This window comes from Plasmodium gaboni, chromosome 12 (genome assembly GCF_001602025.1).
Source record: "Plasmodium gaboni strain SY75 chromosome 12, whole genome shotgun sequence".
Lineage (NCBI taxonomy): Eukaryota > Apicomplexa > Aconoidasida > Haemosporida > Plasmodiidae > Plasmodium > Plasmodium gaboni.
The window spans coordinates 1,075,904-1,093,403 of record NC_031492.1 but is presented as its reverse complement, the minus strand read 5'-3'; the positions used below and the strand labels follow the sequence as shown (position 1 = coordinate 1,093,403).

The 17,500-nt window shown below is 19.1% G+C and overlaps 6 protein-coding genes across 6 annotated transcripts in view; 2 read left to right on the top strand and 4 right to left on the bottom strand.

Annotated features, from left to right (window-relative positions):
* PGSY75_1230900 (putative serine/threonine protein kinase RIO1) overlaps window positions 1–1,772 on the bottom strand; it is a gene marked incomplete at both ends in the record, with an annotated part of 2,721 nt that extends 949 nt beyond the window's left edge. Inside the window, one exon of the mRNA XM_018786882.1 lies at window positions 1–1,772. This exon is cut by the window's left edge and continues 949 nt beyond it. Coding sequence (XP_018640747.1) covers window positions 1–1,772 — 1,772 coding nt within the window.
* A 1,570-nt stretch (window positions 1,773–3,342) lies between these two features.
* On the bottom strand, window positions 3,343–5,213 carry PGSY75_1230800 (hypothetical protein; the record flags this gene model as incomplete). The annotated part of the gene is made up of 2 exons (XM_018786881.1): window positions 3,343–4,941; window positions 5,124–5,213. The coding sequence occupies 2 exons, from the start codon at window positions 5,211–5,213 to the stop codon at window positions 3,343–3,345; spliced, it is 1,689 nt and encodes a 562-aa protein (XP_018640746.1).
* A 1,662-nt stretch (window positions 5,214–6,875) lies between these two features.
* Window positions 6,876–9,311, bottom strand: PGSY75_1230700 (protein transport protein SEC13; the record flags this gene model as incomplete). Its single annotated transcript, XM_018786880.1, has 1 exon — window positions 6,876–9,311. The coding sequence occupies one exon, from the start codon at window positions 9,309–9,311 to the stop codon at window positions 6,876–6,878; it is 2,436 nt and encodes an 811-aa protein (XP_018640745.1).
* A 1,389-nt stretch (window positions 9,312–10,700) lies between these two features.
* PGSY75_1230600 (putative sun-family protein) lies at window positions 10,701–12,113 on the bottom strand (the record flags this gene model as incomplete). The annotated part of the gene is made up of 2 exons (XM_018786879.1): window positions 10,701–11,595; window positions 11,878–12,113. 2 exons carry the CDS (start codon window positions 12,111–12,113, stop codon window positions 10,701–10,703), a joined length of 1,131 nt encoding a protein of 376 aa, XP_018640744.1.
* A 1,131-nt stretch (window positions 12,114–13,244) lies between these two features.
* On the top strand, window positions 13,245–14,717 carry PGSY75_1230500 (putative WD-repeat protein; the record flags this gene model as incomplete). The annotated part of the gene is made up of 1 exon (XM_018786878.1): window positions 13,245–14,717. The coding sequence occupies one exon, from the start codon at window positions 13,245–13,247 to the stop codon at window positions 14,715–14,717; it is 1,473 nt and encodes a 490-aa protein (XP_018640743.1).
* An 844-nt stretch (window positions 14,718–15,561) lies between these two features.
* On the top strand, window positions 15,562–16,767 carry PGSY75_1230400 (ATP-dependent protease subunit ClpQ; the record flags this gene model as incomplete). Its single annotated transcript, XM_018786877.1, has 5 exons — window positions 15,562–15,624; window positions 15,742–15,825; window positions 16,033–16,071; window positions 16,194–16,320; window positions 16,457–16,767. The coding sequence occupies 5 exons, from the start codon at window positions 15,562–15,564 to the stop codon at window positions 16,765–16,767; spliced, it is 624 nt and encodes a 207-aa protein (XP_018640742.1).
* Window positions 16,768–17,500: the final 733 nt, after the last annotated feature.

The window sequence follows — 17,500 nt, the reverse complement described above, 5'->3', positions numbered from 1 at the left end:
TCATTTTCTAAAAAATATACAATATCATCAGGTAATGAAGATGAAACAATAAAATCAAATAAAACTTTTAATGGCAATATTCCGACACATTCGTAAAATTGGCTATCTGGCAAATTGAATAATTTGGACAAGTCATTTTGTGGGCATGTATTTTTTGTTTTATCATCACACGGAACAATATCACATGGAACAATATCACATGGAACAATATCACATGGAACAATATCACATGGAACAATATCACATGGATCACTATAACTTGTAACACCATAACTTGTAATATTATTACCTTCCACATGACCAGTTGTATTATTTTTTTGCACCCCGTTAATATCCACATGCAACTTATTTTCCATATTCTCCTCATTACTCTGCATATACAAATTCGTCTGTTGTGTTTGTTGCACGATGGTACCAATTTTTTTTTTAAAAAAGTTAGTAATATTTAAACAATCCCTTTTTAAGAATTCCAAAGAATATGGATGGTCATGTTCCATTGATTGAGAAACATCGATTATATATATATGATTACAAAAATAGAGTAAATTATATTCTGAGAAATCTGCATGCACTAATTTACAATTAAAAAATAATAATCTTAATATACATATACATTCAATATATAATTCTTTCCATTTTAATATATCAAAATTTAGATCTTTCATTTTAGGGCATGCATTATCTATATAACCAATCATACTCATTACAATAACATTACTTCTTAATACTAATGGATATGGACATCTTAATCCACATATTAAAATTCTTCTTAAATTTCTAAATTCTTTTTCTGCCCATTGTTTAACCATTTTTCTTGGATTCGTATTTTTTGTATATGCATTTCTAAATCTAAATTCTCCTTCAATATATTGAGATCTTTTCTTAAAAACTAAAATAGACGTATTATATACTTTTGTTGCTAATGCTATACCTTTTTTTTCTTTTCTTTCATCTAATATATTAATTATATGTGATATTCTCTTTTTTTTATTATTATGATCATACAACCATATATCATTCATTTCTTTAATTATATCAAAAGTTTGATTATATGTATTGTTGGATTCTTTTTTTTCTTCTAATAACGTATCTTCTTTTTTACAACCATTTTCTTTTTCATCATCATTATTATTATAGCTATCATTATATATATCATCATTTTCATTATCATCATTTTCATTATCATCATCTCCATTTGCATCACACCCATCTGTGTCAACTCCATCTTTGTCACCTCCAATTTCATCTTTTTTTTTATTTTTATTATATAATCCATTATTATATTCACCATTATTGTAAGAATGGGTATCTTCGCTTTGTTCATAATCATTTATATCACTTTCAAAATCTTGACACATATCATTATGAACATCGTTACACTGATCATGAATATTTTTCATTTGATTATAAATTATATTTCCATTGATATTATTATTTACATTTACATTTTCTTTATATATTTTTTTCAAGTGTTTAATAAATATATCTTTCAAAGAAATTAATTCCTCATCTTTAATATATTTTAAAGAATTAAATACATAGGCTTCTTTACCTGCACTAATAACACCATATATGTCATTATAAATATTTTCTTTTAATTTTCTTAAAATAATTAAAGTCCTATTATCTAACACAGAACTTATAGTTGCTCGTTTATCTCTTGTCAATCCTCTGTTTCTAAATTTATTTGTAAGTTTTTCTCCTTCAATTATAGACGTCTGAACGTCATTACTTAAAATTTTTCTTTCTTCATATTTTTCATACTGTTCCATTTATAGTAAAAAAAAAAATATATGATATATGATATATATATATATATATATATATATTTATTTATTTATTTATTTTTAAATAAAGCAATTATTATGGTTAATATCAAAAGGAAAAAGACATTTACGTTATTATTTTATATTTTTAATATATATGTAATAATTTAAAAAACAAACTTTTCATACTAAGAAAAAAAAAAAAAAAATATACATACATAATATACAAATATATATATATTATATATATAATATATTTTATTATATTATATTATATCAAAAAAAAAAAAAAACATATATATATTATATATTATTTGAATTAAATTTATATCTATGTAAACATATTATATTATTTATCATATATTTATATATGATATAATATAATGAGGTTATTCTATAACTATATCACAATGACAGTGTTAAAATATATTTATTTTATTTTATAATTATAAGAAAGATAAACCAAGTTATTTATTTTATTTTTATTATATATATATAGTTATATATATAGGTTAAAAAAAAAAAAAAAAAAATTAAATATATATTATTATTATTAATTATATGTTTATATAATAAATTATAAGGACATCCCTTTATACAACATATATAATATATATATGTATATATAATCATAACAATATGTACATTTAATATTATTTAAATAATATATATACCTTTTTATATGTTTGTATGTATTTTATTTTATTTTTATATTTTATCATAACTCTTAATATGATCATTTAATTTGATTTTTTTTTTTTTTTTTATTATATTTTTCTTGATATTTATTTTTGCTCTTGTCATCCTTTTTCTTATTATAACTGTTATGATGTTCACTGGTAAAAAAAAAAAATAAATATAATATATTATATATAAATAAATATATATATATATATATATATGAATAACCAGATTGGATAATTGACAACAGTTGTATAACATCAATTGTATTTATTATAATTATCACATATATTATATATATATAATAATATATATATTTATTCATAAATATGAACTTTTTTTTAAGGGTTTAATAATAATAGCATACTCAAATATATATTATATATATAAATATATGTTGCTTTCATAATGGCGTTTGTCTTTTTCTTTTTCTTTTTTATGTTGTATTAGAGGTACAAATATAAGATTAATCGTATTTAAAATTAATAAAAAAGAACTATCACATATATATATATATATATATATTTATTTATTATATATTCCAATTAAATATATATATTTTTTCTTTTTTTTTATAAAATTATAATTTATTATATTATTAAATAACAAATGGGGATAATATAAATAATAGTATTTTATATATATTTTTACATACTTGAAAAAAAAGAAAAATAATAATGAAAAATTATAAAATAAAAAAAAAAAAAAAAAAAAAAAAAAAAACACGAATAGAATCAATACAATATGGTAAGTTGGTATAGAAATATAAAATAGTTTTAAAATAAAAAAATTATATAACAAAGCGGTAATAAATATAAATAAATATATAAATATATAAATATATATATTATTTATATAACATATATTTTATTTTATTTTATTTTATTTTTTCTAATTAATGCATATATACATACCTATCATGTTCACTTGTTACTTCTTCCATGTCATCATTTTTAGATGTAACCGTATTATCATATTTATTTCCACCTCTTGATAAATCTTCATATTCTTCATCATCATAATTTTTAACTTTTCTTTTTCTATCAGAATAAGTACTACTATCATAATCTTCTTCGTGATCATAATTTCCTCCTCTTTTACTTTTCATTTTTGATTTTGTTTTATATTTATTTTTATCTTTTTTGTGTCTATCTTTTTCTTTGTTCCTTTCTTTGTCCTTATCTCTATCCTTATCTCTATCCCTATCTCTATCCTTATCTCTATCCTTATCTCTATCCCTATCTCTATCCTTATCTCTTACTTTTTCTTTTCTATGCTTATCTTTATCTTTATCTTTATCTTTGGACTTATACTTTTCATACTTTTTGTCTTTATAATTTTGTTTGTCTACCTTTCTATATTTCCTATCTCTGCTACTATCGATTGAATGTCTTTTTTTACAACTGTTGTTATCTTTATCATAATTAATGTTTGACTGTGGTTCTGTTTTTGAATCGTGTTCATTGTTATATCTTTCATCTGTGTTATGTCTATAATCGTCATATCTTTGTTGTTCATATTTATTATTATAATCATAGCCATTATTATATTGATCAAAGTTATTATTATGATGATCATGGATATTATTATATTTATCATATTTATCATATTTATCATATTTATTAGTATGATGTTTATTATATTTTGAATGTGTGCCATATTTACTACTATATTCATGTTTTGAATTATTATCATGATCATAATATTTATAATTATATTCATTATTTAAATTGTCTACACCTTTAATAATAACATTATCATAATTAATATTATTTTCTTGATTATCATTTTGATAAGAAAAACTATTATGATTTCTTTTTTTCTTATTAATGTTTATATTACTATAGCTATTTTTATGATATTCTTTTTGTATATCAATATTTGATTCGTTATATTTTAACTTGAGATTTTTTATATAATTATTTAATTCTTCATTATTTTTTTGTAATTCCATTTTTTCTTCACTTAAGAGAGTATATTTTTTAGTAATTTCAGAAAGTTGTTGACTTAGTAGTTCATTATCTTCATCAATATCAGCATTTAATTCTTTTAAAACTCTTAATTCATTTTTATAAAAAACTATATGTTGTTTTAATTTAGTAATTTGTATACTTAAAGATTGTAAATTATTTTCTTCTATAGTTTTTCCTAATTCATAATTTTCTTCTTGTAATTTTTTACACTTATTTATTAATCTTTGTCCAGCTATTGATTGAGCATCAAAATTACATCCTTGAAGTTTTTCTTCAGCTATATTACATATTTTAGTTATTTCATAAATTTTATTTCTTAATTCTTTTATCTCTAAATTTACACATGGATCAATTAATATATTCCTCAAAGAATTTATGTTTACACTATTGCTTCCTGTATTCGATTTCTTTTCTTCATCTTCATAAGTATGCATGCTTCTCCATTCATTCAGATACAAGTGAATTCGACACATTTCTTTTTCAAGTGAAGAAATGCACGCTAGATAAACATGTTCCCTTTTCTAAAAATAAAATGGAAAAAAATATATATATATATATATATCAATATATCTCCATATATATATATATATATTTATATATATTTATATTTATATGTGCTTATACTTTTATATATATATATATTTTTTTTTTTTTTTTGGAAGGTCCTTTATGCACCCTCACATTTTACTTCCTTTGTATTTACCTTGAATTCATTATAATATTCTTTTATATTTTCATCGTTATATTCATTTGTTTCCTCATTTATATTCATATCACAATTTTCTTGGGACATCTTTATTCTATGTTAAACAAATTATATTCTCAAATGTTTTTTCTTTTCTATATAAAAAAAAATTATAAAAGATAAAAATATACAATACATAGGTATATTATATATAAATATATGTAACATATATATATATATTAATATTTTTTTTAAACGAATATAAAATGAAGAAACATACTTTTTGATGTTACATTTCAAAGAAAAATATTCCCAAAAAAAAAATATAACATATATATATTCTAAATTTCAAGATAATAAAAAAATCATAAATATTAAATAAATCTCATATATATATATATATATATATAGATATATGTTTATATATTTATATATTTATAGATTATTATATATAATAATCTTCAATTTTTTGTTAAACTATAAAAATATATATATATATATATATATATATTTTTTTTTTTTTTTTTTTCTTATTTGGTGAAGAGATGAATATTATTTCTAAGAAAATAAAAAAAAAAAAAAATTATAAATATATTTGTAATATATATAAATATATTTTGTAATATATATATATAAATATATTTTTTTTTTTTTTTTATGTGGTAATATAAATATGAGTAAAAAAAAAAAAAAATGCTAATTTTTTTAATTATGACACAATTGAGATTTTTTTTTTTTTTCTTTTTTTATAATTCCCTCATTAAATAAATAAAATAAAACATAAAAACATATAAAACTTCACTTTAATTTTTATTTCTTTTTATTATCCCCCAATTTTTTTTTTTTCTTTTCTTTTTAATACATATTTAAAAAACATCATTTAAAAATATTTATTTTTTTTTGTGTTCACGAAAATTTTCTAAAACATATTTTAAAAAAATTTTTTCCCCTACAAAAATATTTATATATAGGGGGTATAAGAAAAAGTAGGAACTTAAAATATCATATATATATAAAATTATAAAAAAAAATTCCAAATATTTATATATATATATATTATATATATATATATATATATAAATTATTTGGCTTTTCTTTTATATATTGAAATAATATCAAATAAAAGTATATAGTATATATATATTATTATATAATACCTCTATATATATTATATATATATTTTTTTGTATCTTCCTTTTTTAAAAGGTACAAAAAAAAAAAAAAAAAAAAAAATTTTACTACCAAAATAAAATATATATATATATATATATATATATATATTTATATTTATTATTTATTATTTTTTTGTATTGAAAGATAAATATTTTTAAAGTTTTTATAAAAACATTTTGTTAATCAAATATGTTCATTTGTTCATTTGTTTATTTGTTCCACATGTTATAAAATAAATATATATAATATATATCATATATATAAAACTATTGAAAAAAAAAAAAAAAAATACAACTTTTCAAAACATAATAATTTATCAAAATATTATATATATATATATATATATATATATATAATTTTCATATGGATAAATTATAAACAAATAAAAGTAATTATTTCAAGAATTATATTTTGTTTTTTATAAAATTATAAAATAATATACAGTACATATATATATATATATATATATATATATATATAAAGAATTTTTTTTTTTAAATATATACTTAATATTCCTACATTCATTATAAAAATATATAATATATATATCATATATTTATATATTATTATCCCACTTTTTTTTTTTTTTATCACCCTTCAATTGTTCATATGCGTATTTTGTCGTGGTGGCATATTATAATTTGAGTATCCATATTGCTGGTTTGGGGGCTTCACATTTGAATCGTTCATCATAGGTGGTGCATGGGGGGCGTTGTATCCACCACCACCCATCGCACCATAAGTTGTGCCCACGGGTTTATTTGGATGCATAACAGAAGGATTGGGTGGGGGCATATTTGCCTGGTTCATATGTGAGTTAAAATTTGAAAAAGAATTATTATTACTACTACTATTATTATTAATATTATTAATATTATTCGCTATGCTATTTTTATTCTGCATTCCTTGGGGGGAGGAAGAAAATGCAGGAGGTGGTACCGATGATGGCAAAGAATTAAAATTTAAATTATTCGAATATTGTGATGGTCGTGGAGGCATCATCCCACTATTATTTATATTATTCATATTATTCATATTATTTATATTATTATTATTATTATTGTTACTGTTAGTCTGTGAAAATTTTGGTGGCATTTGTGGGTTCATTACATAACTAGGTCTTGACATATTCACATTTGAAAATGGACCCTGAACCTGTTGTTGTACTGATGATGTAGAAGCCTTTGGAAAATTCGTTGAACTAACTGATGGAATAATAGGAGTTGTACTTGTTGAAGATAATGGAGGTGGAGGCCCTGCAAAAGTAGATTTGTTATTATTTACATTTGATACACTCATATTTGTAACACTTCCTCCTACTTGTTGTTGTGCTGGTGGAACTCCAAAAGGAGCCGCAACACCATGAGGTTGTGCTGAAAAGTTTGATGCAGAATATGGACCGGGTGCACCAGTTGAATTATTAACTACTAAGGGGGGAGCTGTGGGGGGTGGTATATTATTCATAGTAGGCGTAAGGTTGGATGTATTATTTTTCTTATTATTTTGCATTGTTAAATAGGCAGGTGGAGTTGGCGGTACGGTCATTTGGCTAGGTGGTCCATTCATTTGGCTAGGTGGTACATTCATTTGGCTAGGTGGTCCGTTCATTTGACCAGGTGGTCCGTTCATTTGACCAGGTGGTCCGTTCATTTGGTTTGTATTATTATTATTTGCAAAACCATTTACTACATTATTCGACACAGTATTACCTGGTTGTAAATTATTCATATTACTACTAATAGAATTTACATTTGAATGTTGTTGTGTTGAATTGTGGTAAGCTCCAAAATTTCCTTGTGAAGATCTATTAAATGTGTCTTTATTTTGATATGGTCCTTGATGAGATAAATTATTATTTTGATTTATTAACGAATTAGATGTATTTGTATTATCATTCATATATGAATTAGTAGATACATTGGCATTTGCTATATAATTCATATTATTATTGTTATCATTGTTAAGCAAATTATCATTATGATTATCTTGCTCATTATTTTTCATATTCATAGAGTTATCTTCTTGAACATTATTTTCTTCACTTAAGTTACATACTTCTACCCATATTCCTTCAAGATTTTCTTTATATAAATATGCATTATCATCTGAACAAGCGATAGCTAATATAGTTCCATTAGGTGACCAACTTAATTTATGAATATTATGATTCATTTTAATTACTTGCCCATTTCTCCATACATTATTTGTTACATCTTCTATCCATAATATTACAATTTTTTCTTCAGAACATGATGCAATAATATTTGTTGAATTATTCAAATTTGGTTTCCATGCTACATCTTTTATACTCGATTTATGTGGTTTATCATTCATTTGAAATATTTTTTGAAACTCTTTTGTATTATTATCAAACATCCATATTATAACTTGATTGTCAAATCCACCAGATACTAATTTAAAAGAATTCATTATATCATTATTATTATTGTTACTATTATTGTTAGTATTATTATTATTATTATTATTCATATTATTATCATTCATATTTTTATTCATTAATAACATATTATTATAAGGCTTCTCCCAACTTAAACATGCAACACCATTCAGATGTGCTTTCATACTATATTTATTCCAATATCCTTCATTACTACTTTTATTCATATAATAAGATAAAATACTTATAGTTCCATCAGAGCTTGCACAACCCAAATGTAAACCATATTCATGTGGAGACCATTCAATATAATTTACACTACTCATATGCTCATTATTTATATATATCATCTCATATTTATTTATATTCACTTCTTTATATATTATCACATTCTTATCAAATGAACAACTAGCCAATAAACTTCCATATTTTGGATGAGACCAACATACTTTCCATACAGCTGAACTATGGTCTTTTAATTCAGCTATACATACAGGTTCCTTAGAAAGACTTAAGTCAAATATTTTTACAGTATTATCACTTGAACATGTTGCTAACTTCTTACTGTAATAATCTAATTCGCAATCATTAACTGATCTTCCATGATAAGTATCAAACACTATTATTTCGTTCATGATTTCATAAGATAATTTAAACAAACAAAAAAAAAAAAAAAAAAAAATATATATATATATATATATTATAAATATTTGATATTGTTACATAAAATGCACACTTTCAAATATGCTAAAATAAAACATATGTAGTTATATATTTTGAAAGGTTTCGTTTTTTTGACCCTTTAAAAAAAAAAAAAATATATATTCAAATAAATACATACATACATATATATATATATTAATATTTTTTATCACCGAAAAAATATTCAAATTAAAAGTTAAAATATTAATTTTTATTGCTACTACATATATATATATTCTATGTATTTTATTTAAATATTGTATTAAAATATATAATATATATATGTATATATATATATATTTTTTTTAATATAAATAGAAATACATAAATCGTAATATAATATATAAAAAAAATATTTAATATTTTTGATATTCAAAAAATATATATATTAAATTATTTTTTAAATTTATGGGAAAAAATTTTTAATAATAAAAAAAAAAAATTATTGATAAAATAAAAATTAAAAAAAAAAAAAATATATTATAATATATATGCATAAAATACTATGTTTATATATGTACATATAAAGTAAAAATTATAAAAATATTTTTTTTAATTATAACATACATAAATACAAATATATATATTATATATATATATATTTATATATATATATTTTTTTATATTAAATAATATATGGGCTTACCAAAAAAAAATAAATATATTTTATTTTTTATATATCAGATTTGTAATATATATAAAATAATATATTATATATATATGTTTTATATATATAATATAATAACGTTATTTTATTTATATTTTAATGTTATATCAGAATAAAAAATGTTTGTAAACAAATGAAAATATATTTTATAAAATATATTAGTTTTTTAAATATATTATATATATTTTAAATTATTTTAAAATAAAAAAAAAATATATATTTAAAAAAAAATTTATAATATTTAAAATATGTATTCAGTAATAATAATAAAAGAAATAAAAAAACTAATTTTTATTTTTATGTATATATTTTCATTTATTATTATTTTATTTTATTTTATTTTATTTTTTTTTTTGTCAAAATGAATAATATGCATATCATATAAATACGAAAAAAAAATAAAAATTTACAAATATATGAATATAAATGTATACATATGATTCTTTTGGATTTATATAAAATATAATATATATATATATTTTTTATATATGTATGTATTTATTATATATCTTCGTATTATATAGAATAACAAATGGTTTCAACCGTCTTCTCATATCTTCTCATATCTTCTCATATCTTCTCATATCTTCTCATATCTTCTCATATCTTCACTTCTTTTCTGTTCTCTTCTGTTTTGTTCTCTTTTTTTTTTCTTTCATTCTTTTCTTTCAAATGTTGCTAAAAAAAAACCATCCATCGCCTTTGATTGAGGTAAAGAATGAAAAGGTGCCTCAGATAAATATAAATTATGTTTCTGACAAAAATATTTTGCTTGATGTACATTCTCAGCATCCAATATACTACATGTGATATAAACAATTTTTCCATTTTTCTTAAGATACAACAAAGCATTTTCAAAAATTTCTCTTTGTGTTTTTACATAATCATATAATTTATTATTTGTAAATTTATATTTCATTTCTGGGTTTCGTCGTAAAGCACCAGTACCTGTACATGGAGCATCAACGATTACGACATCCATATAACCAAATAATTTTTTTAATAATATATGATTTGAATTTAATAAAATATAATTTTGTATTCCAGCCCTTCGTAATCGTATTTTTGCTTGAGATAACATTTGATCACGTATATCGTGTAAATATATTTTTCCTGTATTTTCCATTAACATTGAAAATGCTAATGTTTTTCCACCTGACCCTGCACAATAATCAAGCACCTTATCACCTGGATGTACAGGTATTTTTGAACTCACAATTTGGCTAGCTTCATCTTGAATTTCGAAATAACCTTTTTTATATTCATGAATATTTTTTAATATTTGATTTTTTGTTAATAATAATCCATATGGTGAATTAACACATTTTTCCACTGATATTCCTTTACTGATTAAAGTCTTATATAATTCGTTTCTCGATATTTTATTGTTATTTACGCGTAAAAAAACAGGAGCCTTTTCATTTAAAATAGACATTAATGTGATGCTTTTCTTCTCACCATAGCAATCTAATAGCTGGTTGTATAATTCTTTTGGAAAAGAGTACCTGACATGTGCAGGTATTTTCTCGTTGTTCATTTCATATTTCCACCTAAAGGACGAAAAAAAAAAAAATATATATATATATATATATATTATATATATATTATATATGTTAGTGTTTATTATTTTTTTATATATATTTATATATTTTTCCAAAAAAAGAAAATTAAAATGGGGAAGGGGAATTTATAATGAATTTCTTATGCATAATTATTCTTATATATATATATATATATATATATATTTATTTATTTATATTTAACTCCTAATATGGTCCTACGAATTAATTTTATTTCATTTTTCTTTTATATATATATTATTTTTTAGTTACTTGTCAGAAGAAAAATACGTCTTAATTACATTTGTATACAATGAACTGGGTGAAGATAAATATGATAAGAGTGTTTTGTTTTTTATAATATTATAGACATGTTCTGAAATATACGGTTTATCTTTATTCTTTATATTATTACTTTTAAAATATAAACGCATATAAATGTCCAAAGGGGACATGAAATTAAAATTATTTAATGCATTTTCAATATGACGTAATCTAGTACTATTCATTCTTTTTTTTTAATTAAATCCCCTTTCCAAAAAAAAAAAAAAAAAAAGAAAAAAAAGAAAAGAAAAAAGAGATGAAATGAAAAAAAAAAAAAACTACATAAATCATAAAATATATTTATTCTATTTTAATTATAAATATGAAGATTATCATTTTTATTCTTTTTTGTATAGAACATAAATTATTTATATATAAAATAAAATATTGTGTTATTAAAAAAATTAAAAAAACAAAAGATAAATAAAGGTTCTTTTTTATAAATTCACATATTATAATAATAGTATATATTATTATATAGTACACCTTCAACGTGAAGTTTTATAATGTTGGATATTTGAAAATTATAAAACATCAATTAAAAAAAAAAAAAAATAAAATAAATAAAAATATTATATTTTTATGTGTATATTAAAATGTTAATGTAGATTAAAATTTTCTTCTTAAATTTATTTTTTGTGATATTATACAAAAAAATAAAAAATTATATATTTTTACATACATATGGATATATATATATATAATATATATATATCAGATTCACTCTATATATAATAATAAGTATATATGTATATAATTATATATATATTATATATATATTATATTTATAATAAATATTTTATTTTTAAGAAAAGAAAAAAAAAATTTCCTGTTTATAATATATTTTCTTTGTATAAAAATTATATAAAAATATTAAAATAAACAAAAGGTAATATTTTAAAAGAGAAAATATTATGTTGAATGGAATTTTTTATATGCTCATACGGTATATATAGAAATTTTTTTTTTTGTTAATTTAAATTATAATTAAAAAAAAGGCAACAACATATCTTTTTTTTTTATTAACTCAAAATTGTGTTTAAAAAAAAAAGAAAAAATTATATAATATAAATAAATAAATATATATATATATATATATATATATATTTTATTTTATCTTGAAATAGAAGAATCTTTTAAAAGCATTTAAAAAATAAAATACAACATTATAATAAGATCTATATTAAATAAATATGATTAATCAATAAGAAAATATATATATATATATATATATATATATATATTTATTTATTTATTTATAATAATATTTTATTTTAAATGTTACTTTTATCTTATAGTGTAAATATTTGTTCATAATGGAGCAGAATAAAATAATGTTAGTCTATGATAACGATGATGTACTGTTAGTAAATTTAGATAATGAGCGATGTGAAAATAAATTTGAAAAATCAATAAAAGATGATGAAAAGAAAATATGTATGCTTAGTAATGGAAATTTTCTTATATTAAATGCAAATAAAAAAATGATATGTCAATATATATATAACAAAAGTACAGCTATATATACTAAATATGTGCGTGCTCATTTGAATGTTATTAAAATAACAACAAATGAAAGAATAATTTTTGGAGGTGATAAAATTGGGAATGTATATATATGGTCTGCTATATCAGGATTTTTAATAAATACTTTTCAAGCTCATTTTGGACCAATTAAAGATATTTTAATTGATCAGATAGTAAATGTTTTATATACATATAGTGATGACAATATAGTGCATGCATATAATTTACATGACTTGTTCAGGAAAAAAAAAATACAGCCAATGTTATATTATCAACATAATATAAATTCAAATATAAAACAAATTATAAGTATAACTCCAAATATATATGATACGTTATATACTTTAATATCTTTAACAAATGATGGAACTATATATGTATGGGGCTTAAAATCTAAAGAAGCTATACATATATTAAAAACACAAACAGAATATTGTTCATATATTTGTTCAAATTATCCATTCAATACACATTTATATGTGTGCAAAAAAAATAAAATTATTCGTATCCCTTTTCTTGAATTTAATAAGAAGAATAAGAAGAATAAGAAGAATAAGAAAAATAATAAAAATAATAAAAATAATTGTGAACATTCGCATAATAATAATGATGATATAAAATTAAAAGAATATGGTGATTATGTTGAAATAAGAAAAATAAAAGCAGAACAAATTGAAAATAATAAATATAATGGTAATAAAAATGATGGTGACATAAATAATCACAACAGTGATTATAATCAAACAAGTGATGATAATAATACAAGTGATGATAATAATACAAGTGATGAAGAATTTAATGATAGTCATCACCCTAATATGAATTATCTCCATTTAGAAACAAATAAAATTATTAAATCACAAAATGTTGTTACAAATGAAATCTTTTTGAATTTAAAAAATTTTACAACATTTATAGGTCATAAAAGTCAAGTATTAAAATGTTATGTTGATGATAAAAAACAAATATTGATATCTTTGGCAACAGATGGAATAAAAATATGGGATATATATAATTGTTATGCAATTAAAACTTTGAAATATGGTGAAAATATTATTAACTTTTATATTCCTACATTCAAAAATGTTTCTTATTTAATCGAGTGCCCAAATCTACTTCTTGAATATGAAGATAATACAAATATACACATTATTGATGAAGTGAACGAACAAACCATTCAGTCAAATTATAAAAATATTTTAAATCATGATGAAAATTTATTAATTAATATGGCAAATATATTTGCATCACAAAATATGTAAAACATTTTATCTTTAACCTATTTATAATATTAATATGTATATATGTGCAATACAAAATTATTACAACAAAAAGGATAGTGGTAATAATAAAAATAATTTGTTAAATGAAAATATGTATACACTTGAAAAAAATTATGAACGTTTTCATATATTTTTTTTTGCAAATTGTTAATAAATATTTATATATATTCCTATTTATTTAATTTATTATTTTTTTTTTATTAAACTTATATATTATTTATTTATTATAATATTCTCTTTGATATTACTTATTTAAAAAAGCTGTATTTTGTTAACAAATGATGAAAAAGGTATAAAAATAAAAAATATAAAAATAAAAAAAAAAATAATAAAAAAAAATAATAAAAAAAAATAATAAATGAGCGTTCTTTTTTTTAAATATTTTCTATATATGCTTATGATATAAAATACATATGTGCCATTTTTCATAATAATAATACATATAATATTATATATATTTTATATTATTTATTTATTTATTTTTTTTGTGTAATATGAATTTTTTCTCTTTTTCAATATGTCAATAATTGCTTCTAATTTCATATAATTTATCTTTTTATATATATACTGTAAAAATGTATTTATATAAATTCTTTATATATTCTATAAAATAATAACACATAATATGTTTTGCGTTCATTGTTATATATAAATATGTTTTAAATATAATTGAATATAACTTTTTACATAAAAAATAAACATTCAAGCTTAAATATATATATATATATATATATATATATATATATTTATATATTTATTTATTTTTTTGTTTTCTTTAATATTCCTTTTATTTTTTTTAATAATATACAAAAGAAGAAAGAAAATGTTTATCAGAAACTTTGCAAATATAATTAGATCACAAAAATCAATAACCAAAACAATTTCAGTAATATATTATAAATATATGTTTATCACATTTATATTGTCATCATAATTTTTATTGAAACAAATGATATATATATATATATATATATTTGTATGATTTTATCTTCTTATTTTATAGAGAAATTATTTTTCTGATAACAGCAAGTTGATAATTCCTCGTCATGGAACTACCATATTATGTGTTAGGAAAAATAATGAAGTGGTATGTATTAAGAAAAAAAAAAAATAAATAATTAAATATATAAATAAATAAATATATATATATATATATATATATATAAATAAATAAGTAAATAAAATAGAAAGAAAAAACGTATTATAAATATATTCAGGAAAATTATAAAATGATAAAAAAAATTTTATTAAAATATATAGAAATAATTATTTTATTTATTTTTACATTTTTTAGTGTTTAATCGGAGATGGAATGGTTTCTCAAGGAACGATGGTTTGAGCAATTATTTTTGTTACTACAAAATTATTTGTATATATATATATATATATATCGTTTGCACATGTTAATAATATATATATGTATGTATTTTTTTTTTCCTCTTAATCATAATATAGATAGTTAAAGGAAATGCAAAAAAGATAAGACGTTTAAAGGACAATATATTAATGGGTTTCGCAGGAGCTACAGCTGATTGTTTTACCTTGCTAGATAAATTTGAGACAAAGATTGATGAATATCCAAGTAAATAAATTTATATAAAAATAAATACACACACGATGTTATATATATATATATATATATATATATATATATATTTGGATGTATTTTTTTGTATGTGTCATTATTTTATTCTCCTTTCCTTCTTATAACTTTATAGATCAACTTTTAAGAAGTTGTGTTGAGTTAGCCAAACTTTGGAGAACTGATAGATATTTAAGACATTTAGAGGCTGTTTTAATAGTAGCTGATAAGGATATTTTGTTAGAAGTAACCGGTAATGGTGATGTTTTAGAACCATCAGGAAATGTTTTAGGAACAGGATCAGGAGGTCCATATGCTATGGCAGCTGCAAGAGCATTATATGATGTCGAAAATTTAAGTGCTAAAGATATAGCTTATAAAGCTATGAATATTGCTGCAGATATGTGTTGTCATACTAATAATAATTTTATTTGTGAAACATTGTAATGGATTTTAATATATATATGTGAATTATATTCATATTTTTTTAATTATTATTATTATATTATTTATTTTTTTTTTTTTTCAATTTATAAAGAAATATATATGTATTATTTATATATTTCTTCACATTAATTTTTTTTTGAATATTTATATTTTGAATAAAAAATGGTTTGTTTAATAATATATATATATATATATGTATATTTTTATATATATTTTTTTTTTTTTTTTTTTTTTTATTAAAAGGTAATATATGGTTATATTATCATATATATTATAGTTTACATTTTATTTATTATACACGATGAAAACTGAATAAAAAAAGAAATATATATATATATATAATAGAATATTTATATAATATATTTTTATAGACAATTATATTTTACTTAATCTTATAAACATAATATTTAATATACACTTTTATTTGTAGAAAGCAATATTTCTATTTATTATTTCACATAATATCCGTTTTTATTTATTTATTAAGAGATTATTTCATTTTTCATTTCATTTGCATTTCTTTTTTTTTTTTTTTTTTTTTTTTTTATGTGTGAATAAATTTTATTAAATTTTTTATTTTTTTTTTTTTTTTTTTTTTAATATAAAATATTAAATAAATTTTTTTTAAATAAAAAAAAAAAAAAAAAAAAAAAAAAAAATATAAAACACATCAAATTGTTTTTTTTTTTTTTTTTTTTTTTTTTTTTTTTTTTTTTTTTTTTTTTTTTTTATT